Raw genomic sequence first — 10,227 nt, 5'->3', positions numbered from 1 at the left:
TGAAAAACAGTGTTCTCCCAAAACTTGGGATCTCATTCAATGTGCAAGACTCTAGCAAAGTTTTGGGTAAAGCTACATGGATTACTTTACAGTCCTGCTTTGCCTATTTTAATTACTTATTTTAGAATCAAGTTGACAATGTCAGCTTTCAGGTGGGTAAAGGCTTAGATTCAGGAAAAAGTATGCCAGGTTACCAGACAACAGTTATCTGATAACACAGGGAAACCAGACATGATCATTATTTTTAATAACTTCTTTGAACTATAGCTAGACATTGTATAGGCCAAAAGTAATGACTGAATGACTGTCCGTGAAGGACATTAGTCCATTAAAGGCCAGGTGGGTCACGACTGTGTCAGCCCAACTGGAAGACTCCAGGATGAGTGCTCAGTTTCTCTTTAAAAATTCTTCCCTTAGAATGGAATTGGAGAGTTGAGAGCAAAGATTCTTCACCAGAAAGTTGGTAACCTGATGCAGGATCCCTTAAGGATGACAGCCTACACACGTACAAAATTCTACTACGCCACACAGGCTGTAAGAGAAGACCATGATTATTGGGTTTTTACTTGCAATATCCATACCTAAAGGCACATGGCTAGTCAGAGCACATGATCAAAAGACACTGCTCTATGGACCTGATTTCTCAATAAAACAAACCCACACAGAGACAAGAGTTTTAAGAGCTTGTTTTTATTAACTTTTGTCTCAGCATAAATCACAAAAATAGAACAAAGGAAACATCTGAAAGCCAAGATAAACACTCTCTCACCTCTCACATATTTAAGGCACAGAGATGCATCAATACAAAAAGGTATTCTAAACTCAGTGCTGTAAAGATTATTATTCTGTGCTATATTTGTGTTTGTATTCCACTTAAATTGAGAAGCTAGCCAGTTATATACTCATATTTAGACATATACTATGCATGCAGATATTTCTGCTGCTTTTTTCTGTCCCTGCAGTTTGGGAAGCAATCCTCTACTAAGCCTTACACTAAAAGAGTTGAGCTAATTTTCCCTCAGCCAAGTTATGGTGTGGGAAATTAATGCATGAATTTACAAAAGCAAACAAAGCATAACTTCTGCAGCATGAATTTGTTTTAAAACTCACCATCTTTAGCGTATGATCTATGTCCCAGTTTAATCTGAAAATACATGTTTCATATTATATAAGGTTAAGCCATCTACCCCAACAGTAGGGGATACATTCTTTAGTGCTATTCTTCTAAGACAGGATGAGTTTTAGTACCATGAAGTGCTTTACCAGCTAGGTGGTGATTTGTTTTAAGGGGGATAGGGGGATTTAAAAAAAAAAAAAAAACCCCCACAAACCAACAACAACAACAAAAAAAACCCCAAAGAGATAATTGCCTCCACAGCATTAGCTTTTACCAAAGCTTAAAAAGAGTCATGATGGTTGAAAACAGACATAATGCAAACTGGCAGCATAAAATGCTTTGTAGCCACAAAGCTTTATTATGCCACTAACGACCTTCTCCCCAGGGAGAAATAAGGCCAAAGTAATTGACAGTTGTCTTAGAATGATTCTAGTAAAATTAGCATACTCTACACTTGGGCTGACTTAAAGTCCTTCTATCTCAATCATCTACTGCCCTGAAATTTTCAAGTCCAGAATTTTGTCACTGATATTTCCAGATGATAAAAGTTAAGAAAATATTCTGATACAAACAAGAATGTTTTTCCCAACAGCTGCTACTAGTAGCAACCATACAGGAACAGTATTATAATGCTAAAATGGATTAGTGCATCAAACAAAATTACTTACTATTTATATGGTTTAATTCACCTAGTAAAGTAGGTCCTTTAACTAACCAAAGTACTGTAACATACATTTTTCATCCCTCACAAAGTACAACTAATCACCTATTTTTAATACAAAAACTTTCTGTGATCTCTTCAGATAGTATGAAGCGAAATGCTTTATGAAAACATAGATCTGCAACTTAACTGTTTGAATATAAATGTTAAAAATATCTAAGATCACTTTTGTCAAATTCTGTCAAAAAATTACCATCAATTCTGAAGAACTTCATCAGGAATAACATTCCCAGACTGAAGGAAATAAGGTACAGCAGGATGAAAGATTCAGAAAGCAAGCCACTAGCAAGGACTAATAAAGCCTGAATTTTGGAAATGTGTGTTTTGTTTTAAGGATACACCTGTTTAACAAAAAATTTTAAATTACAGACCAGGTAACCCTTCAGAAACTCAGAAATGTAGTAAGACTGAAGCTAGTCTGTCTTCTTGGAGGAAAAGAAGTATTAAAGATAATTTAACTGGATCATTTAAACAAAACACTCTAGAAACAAAATCTTCCCCCATTACCCATTAAGTCGGTTCAAAAAAATCATTAGGCAGGTCAAGAGCAACCAGACACTTGATCACACAATGGGAAAATATTCTGACACTCACCTTTTTAATAGCAACAATTTGGTTGGTGTTCTTATCCCTTGCTTTATAGGCAGTAGCAAACTAAGGAGAGAGAGAGAGAGGCTCGAGTGACTACAGGGGCATGCAAGTCGCGTGCCAGTGCAGCCTCGTCAGAGGCTCGGACGTTACCATAGCAGACACGGCCCCCGAACCACCGAACCTAGCTCCTCAGGCTGGAGAGGTGCCCGCATCAGGGCCTTCCCTCAGGAGGAGGCCACGAAATCCTGGTGTCAGCACAGTGGTGAGGGACAACCTGCCTCCCCTCTCACCCTATAACTGCAGTATCGCCCCGCCTCGCAGCAGTGCCCCACCGCTGGGTGCGGAAGGCGAGACGGAGGCAGGCCAGCCCACGGGCTGAGCAGAGGCCGCCAGAGCCTGCGCCGCTGCAGACAGCCCTAGGGCCGCGGGGCTCCCCTCCGTCACGGCCCCTCCAGTCACAAGAGGGCCGTCATCAGAGCCTCTTGACCGTCCCTCACAGAGAGGTCGGGCCCAGCCGACCCCTCAGAAGGGACCCCCGCACCTGGCGGGCCAGGGGGAGCTGAGGAGCTCTACATACACCAACCTGTCCCTCCCCAAAGAAGTCAAGCTTCTCGTAGCGCTCGGCGCGTGCCCGTGCATCCATCACTGCCAGGGCAGGAGGATGGGGGAGGAGGGAGATTAGGGAGGCGTGCGCACCCACCGCCCCGCCCCTGGCAATCCCCGCCAGCACCACGCCCCTCGCCGCTGCGCGTGCAGCTACCCGCCAGCGCCGGGCGGCGCCTCGCGAGAGCCGCCTGGCACTGTCCCCAGCTCCCAGTAACTTGTAGGAGGCACGAAGGGGAAGAGGGCTGATGAAGCAATCGGCGTCGCTATCCCCAGCGCCGGAGGAGAGGAGGCTGGGGCACAGCCCAGGAGGGGAACGCGCAGCTGCTCTTCAATACCACAGGTTACAGCACTACACAGCCCCTTGGCTGAAAGTAGCGTGACTGACGCTAAGGCCCTTGGCTGTACCAGCCTGAAATGCACAGGCACAGCCTGGTTCACTTCTGTCTGCCACAGGAAAGGCTGTAGTTATGGACTACACATATTAAGGACTATGCAAATTAAGCCTAGAGATCAGGTATATTGTGGATTTCTAACTGCAATTGGACCCAAAGGGCTCTCTTCTGAAACAGTTAATAATTTAAATAATCCCAGAGCAACCTATTTTTAATTTTTTCCCCAACCTCAGATCTGATATTCAATTGTATGACTACTAAGAACAACCACACGGTCTTAATAATCTTTGAGAATACTTCAGTGTCCCTTTCCTGCCCATAAAATCATTCCTGATGAGACATCTGAATCTTTTTAAATAGAAAAAGAAAACAACTCAGTTCTATTGGCAAGTTTGCAAATGGCTAATTAGAAAAATATTTTAATGGTGTGGACATCAAATGCTAGTTAGATTTTCTGTTGATGGCTTTCTCAATCACAAATTTATATATAGTGTGTTGTGTCAACCTTCTCACCCTTTATACGGGTTTTTATTAAAGCTATTAGTATACAATCATAACATTAAGGAAATGCCTTTATTGTGAACACAATACTTCATTCTTCAACAGTGACAAACAAACTATCTTCCATACTTATTCTGGACCTCCACGCTGCAAAATAAAAGCAGACAGTTAAATATATTCCACTAAAGGAACAGGAAATGGAGATAAAATCTTTTTCACTGTTCTAGATTAACAAACAGAGTTCTAGTTTTAATTTCCAATTTAGACATTGATTTTTAATCTATATAAGAACATGCATGGAATGTCAAAGTATCAGCATCTACCTGTAACAGCTCCATTTTTTTCAGGGGAGAATACAAAAAGATCAACACCTACAACCTATAATTATAGCTGCTTCCAATTCTCCCAACCTGATTCTTACTCACTTTAGAAAGGTCTGATAAACACAACAGTAGTAAACAGAAGTTTTAGAGTTATTTTCACTGCCCAAATTCCAAAGTGCAAAGTAAAAACAAAACCAAGGTCAGCCATTACAATCTTTATGAGAAATCAGAAAGGTACTCAATTCATTATTTTGCCAACAAAATTATTTTACAACTTACCATCAGAAAATTTATGCTAGAGGTCAAGAAGTGTATTACTATGGAAAATAAATAATTATATTTTTAATTACAATACCCTACTGATATACATGCAAGAAAACTGATTTACTCTAACATGATCACACTGTAAGTGTCCTTATCATTTAACAAAGCTATGTAAGTGTCTTTTCATTTCAAACTCACACCCATCTCTCCAGTTCTTCAAATTTTGTGCATTCTCCCTTTTTAAGCATCAGTGTTTACAACTGAAAATTGTTACAGAACAAAAGCAGGTTTTTCTTGCCTTTCATGTACAATGCCATATTTGCAAATATTGCAGAAAATATTTATATCAAGTTTAATAAAATGTTTCCACTACTAGAAATACAAGAGTTAACCTACTAATAAATACCTTATAAAAACTAGTTTGAGAAATATTTTGGACTTAAGTCACCTGGCAATAGCCTTTGCCAGTCTAAGAACAGACTCTTGTGCCCCTGTCCAGCATATTCAAATTACACATTAAACAGCTGTTACAAAACAGGTAGTGACTGTGATTAATGTAGGCTATGACTACTGTTAGCTATCTGCATGTCTGTTTTAAGTCTGTATCTCTCTAATCAGTGATACTACAAGCTACTAATTAGTGAGAGTTGGGTACCTTGTGTATTAAGATTTTGTAGTTTGGATATTGTGCATCAAAGCTGTGAAAATTCTGAGTATACACTTACCAAGAATTACAATGTAATACCATATTTTAAACTTTGAAGAAGGTGTAGAAATAAGATAAATGCTAGGTAAATATGGACAATACACACTAATAAATGAAACTTACTTGAATATATTCAATCTCTTCATCTGCCATAAGTTTCCTTCTGTATTTCTGAGGTAAGGTTCTTGCTAATTCAGAAGTGTCTGGTATACCTTGTACTCTAATAACAGGTGAAATATTTTGAAATGCCGGTGATCTGCCTCCTACAGACTCCTGTGCTTTTGAAGCTTCGAGAGATGACACACTTGCTTGTAGAGATTCCTGTACTGAAACCCAGATTGCAAAACCATTTACAGAAATATAACAAGACTGTAAAATTAATTAATGAGCAGCCAATGAAAGTTACCAGTTATTGACAATTTTCTTCATTATAACAAATATTTAAAAGAATTAAAAGATACTCTACTTCTCACAAGCTGTTTTTATTGTTGTTAAATATACCAAGGGCACAGTGAAAAAATTCTGAAAGTAAAAGAATGCATATTTGAGTGGCAGAAATACTGATGTGGAAACAGAAGATAAATCAGCATATATCCTAACAAAGGCTTTTTCACTGGGAAGCTGTACTTGCAGAAAAAGCATAAAGTATCAAATGCGTGTGTGGAGGGGGTTATATAGAAAGATAACTAAGATAACTAACATCCACTAAGATACTTTTTGTTTACTGCAACTGTAAAGACAGACAAGTGAAAAAGAGGTAGAGGCTTACAGAAAGATAAAGCTCACAATTATGACATACCACAACGTGCAATACAATGCTGTACCCATTTTTAATATTACAAAATGGCATCATATCAAATGATATGGAGAATTAACCCCACATATTGGGCATCAGCAATCAAACTTAATGAAATACAGAGACCAAGGAGTGCGTGAAGTACTTTACAGGTGAGGGCCAGGAACTAGACTTAAGAAATTCACATCAGAGAAGTTACCTTGAGTTTAAGGATAAGAGAACCGATGACAAAAGGGCAGTGTTATCAAAGTCAGCACTGAAAGAATTTTGAACCTTAGGTCTGAGTCTTATAGCAATATGTTTACTTCAGAAGCACTTAGGCCTCTGTATATAAGATTAAAACACCTGATAAAGCAGAATGCTTCCACAGGAAGCCCCTCCCAGTGCTCCTGGAAAAATAGGCAAGACAAATGCAACACCTAAACAGCTGAGACAGAGTTGACTATATAATTATAAAATAAGCAGCATCAAGACTGAGCAGACCTGGATGAGTCAAAGAATGCAAGGTGTTAAAATGCCACAGTGTTGCCTGCCTCTCTCCCCTGCCTCCAACAAGATCAATGAGGACAAAGGAGAGGAGCCAGTTTTAGACATAGTGAGTCTGAGTCAATTGCAGGACAGGGATGTCAAACACCTGCAGCAATGTGGTTTTTGGTAAAAAAAAAAAAAACCAAACAAAAAAAAAACCCCAAACCACACCACCATTGAGAGGCATATTCAGTTCTCAGTCAGAAGACTGTCTGAAAGTTGCAAGTTGATCAGGTGGTTCAGGAACAAAGGAAGGTCCCAAACAGAGCAAGGAGGAAGAGAACCCATCAGAAGGAGCACAATCTGAACAGGGGGCATGCCATTAAGCTGAAATTTTAGAATTTAAGAGCAGGAGGCAAAGGGAACAGAAGATGAAAACAGAGGAAAACAACACACACATGATAATAGTTTTGGCTAGTAATGACTACAAAGTATTTTTGTTTCAAGAAGTAACACACCTTATATATGAAAAACAAGAAACAGTTTCTCCAGATTTGTTTTGTATACCACATAAATGTTTAGAGATTTGCCTAAGATTTTCCTCTATTGTATGTTTTAAAGTCTGAAGTGTAGTTAGAATAGAAGCATTAGCCAATTAAAAACCTGAAGTCAAGACTCAAAAAGACCCAACCTAATACTGCTGTTGCTTAAGCTCAGATACAGTCCCTACTAGTTTTCCCTTCCCTGTTTGAGACCATCATGTTGCAGTAGTAATATGATAATAGAATTTGGCTGGCCTTTCAAGCACTCGCATCCCTAAAAGTATAGTCTTGATCTGTAGAGCTCTGTTTAGCTATGTAGAAGCAACAGTCTGGTACGGTGAAACACAATTATTGCTACAGCGTTCAAGCAAAGTGAGGTAGATTGCAATTTACTAGTGAGGTGACAGAAATCGATTAAGGTAGAAAAGTCTAACACACTTAAAATATATAGTCACAAAAATCTTCTGATGCAAAGATAAACATGAGCTAAGTAACATGTTTTTAAGCCTTTGAGAAAGCAATTCACTGGCATGAGAGGTGGTGCAATTGGCTGAACTGGGCACAAGATAGAAAATTCTGACTGAAAGTTATCGCAGAAAATAGTTCCCGAAGAATTCACACGTAAGTCAGAAGTGGCACTGAGGTGCACTGTAGATACTTTGCAATGTTAATGGATAAACTAAACTTAAAGCTAAATCCCAAATGTGATAATGCTGTGGCAAATACGTAGTACGGTATCATTTCTAAACAAGTGAGAATAACAACAGAGCTTCTTAAAACATCTACTACTTTAGTTTCAAATGCTTTATTGACTCAAAAGGAATATTAAAACAACATACAGCTCATTAACTTTGATGTCTAAGTCATAGAATCATAGAATCGTTTAGGTTGGAAAAGACCTTTAAGATGATCCAGTCCAACCATTAACCTACACTACCAACTCCACCACTAAACCAATTAAGGGCAGAGTAGCAACCCCATGCCTCCTGGCTTGGTGGCAATGTAACAGTATTGGGGTTCCTATAAATATAAACATAGCTATAGGTATAACAATTAATGTCAAAGATTGCAATGAAGTTAATTTTTTTCTCAGCATTAATTAATAGCACAAGGAAACACTTCTTAAAACATACAGTGGGATGGCTCTCAACTATAATCAAGGTTTTAAATACCACAGATATCGCACACTCCAATTAGGAAAAGAAAGGATGAGGAAAATGCAACATCATTTCTGCAAATATCACCAAATATCTAAGGCTGCTTCATATTGACTTGGGCACTATCACTTCAGGCAAATATTAGTATTTGCAAAAATGGGACTTTGTATACAAGTAAGAAAACAAGACTGGAAATCTTCATGAATCTGCCTTGACCAAGAAATAAAGACATGTGTGTATTATGTATATTCCCACAGTTGTAGAGAGTCTGAAAAGGAAGAGTCAAAGAGTTGCTTTCAAACTAAAACAGCTATGGTTCAGAAACCCTGCTCAAAATCAGTTGAGTCACATAGTCGAAGCAGAAAAATTGTGTGCTGGTTCTCATATAAAGCAGTTAATGCAAAGAAATGTGGTGCAAGTTTTATCTATAGATCAAATACTTACTTTTAGGTCTGGGACTACTTTTTCTGTCCGGGAATTTAATTAATGGAGTATGTGGCTTGACTACCTAGAACAAGACAAGGTAGTAGGAGAAACAGGAAGAATAAGATATATTTCTAGACAAACATTACCTTTACAATAATAAAATGGAACATAAAACATATTAAACAACCACTTCTGTACTGCTGCTTTGTGCACCACCACTCTGATAAACCTAAGTTCTGTTTTTACCCAGGGAGAAATTTCCCCTTTAAAGGCTTTCCTCCACCCTAGTGTCCAGAACAGGAATAAGCATTCTCTTCCTTTTCTCACAGCAATCAGTGTGTATGCAGAAATAGCTACCACAGTAGCCTAAAGGGAATGATAAAGTTTTAGCACGTGGAATTGCTAGCTGTGCCCTGCCTGTACATATTTCTTCAGCTGGCTGGATGGGATTGACTAGTTCCATTAAGAAAAAAACTATAAATTATAAAGCCTGGTATTCAAAGCCCCTCTCCTTATTTTTGAAACATGTCTTTTCAAGAAGACTCCATGTTTCACCTTCACCTTGAAGGGAAGAGGGATGGCTTAGAAAGGAGATGCTGGCTAGCGCCCTCCCCTCTTGAACAGCGCACAAAAGGGGCAACCTGCAGTCTGCCCGGTAGCATCCTTTGGTACCAGAAGGAGAACCAGAATCAAATGACCGGTGCCACCGGGCCGGCCTCGCCGCATGCTTCTTCCCCCGCGCCAAGGACACCGGCCTCTCCGGCGGCGCCTCGGCCCTCGGCCACCTCAGGCCCCAGCGGCCGTGCCGGAGGGGAGGCCCGCCACCCGCGCCGGGCTCCCGGCCCCAGCCACCACAGCCGCCCCCCGGGCCGCAGGCTGAGCGCCATTACCTGAACGACCCTAGTGGCGGCCGCCATCTTACCGCCCATGGTGACGCCACAGCCCCACGCACCACCGCCAGTGCCTGAGCGACACAAGGCCACGCCCACTATGGGCGGGGCCCAGAGAAAGGGCTGTTAGAGGCAGTGCCAAAATACAAATACAACAAAATACAGGGGTAATGCATTAAAACTAAAAAAAACCGCTTCAAGTACCTCTGCGTTTTATTTGAATTTGATCAAGACAGGGCAGACCCACCTTTTAAAAGCTGACACTCACTTATAAAGAGTGCCAATGATTTTATTTAACATATTGTTGTGGTGGGTTGATCTTGGCTAGACATCAGGTGCCCACCAAGCTGCTCTATCACTCCCCCTCCTTAGCTGGACAGGGGGGAGAAAAATACGACGAAAGGCTCGTGGGTTGAGATAAGGACGGGGAAATCACTCACCAGTTACCCTCATGGGCAAAGCAGACTCAACTCAGGGAAATTAATTTTATTGCCAATCAAATCAGAGTAGGATAATGAGAAATAAAAACAAATCTTAAAACACCTTCCCCCCACCCCTCTGTTAAAGGAGAAGCCGCTGCCCGAGAATTCACACACCACTCGGGGAGTTGCACTCACACCACCCGAGACTTTAACTGCTAGGACCGGAGTCCCTTTGCAGTGGGCAGCTCCACTGAGCTGACGGGTGCCCCTTTTCGACTCCCCGCACACACACACTCACTCTCGGG

The 10,227-nt window shown here is 40.6% G+C and overlaps 1 protein-coding gene across 1 annotated transcript; it reads right to left on the bottom strand.

Annotated features, from left to right (window-relative positions):
* Nucleotides 1-4,044: 4,044 nt before the first annotated feature.
* LOC142596535 (alpha-ketoglutarate dehydrogenase component 4-like) lies at nucleotides 4,045-9,539 on the bottom strand. The gene is made up of 4 exons (XM_075725687.1): nucleotides 9,501-9,539; nucleotides 8,629-8,692; nucleotides 5,345-5,547; nucleotides 4,045-4,075 (listed from the first exon to the last, which is right to left on the bottom strand). Exons 1-4 carry the CDS (start codon nucleotides 9,537-9,539, stop codon nucleotides 4,058-4,060), a joined length of 324 nt encoding a protein of 107 aa, XP_075581802.1. The 3' UTR covers nucleotides 4,045-4,057.
* Nucleotides 9,540-10,227: the final 688 nt, after the last annotated feature.

The sequence above is a fragment of the Pelecanus crispus genome, chromosome W (genome assembly GCF_030463565.1).
Source record: "Pelecanus crispus isolate bPelCri1 chromosome W, bPelCri1.pri, whole genome shotgun sequence".
In the NCBI taxonomy this organism is placed as follows: Eukaryota; Metazoa; Chordata; class Aves; order Pelecaniformes; family Pelecanidae; genus Pelecanus; species Pelecanus crispus.
This window is presented reverse-complemented; position numbering and strand designations above follow the sequence as displayed.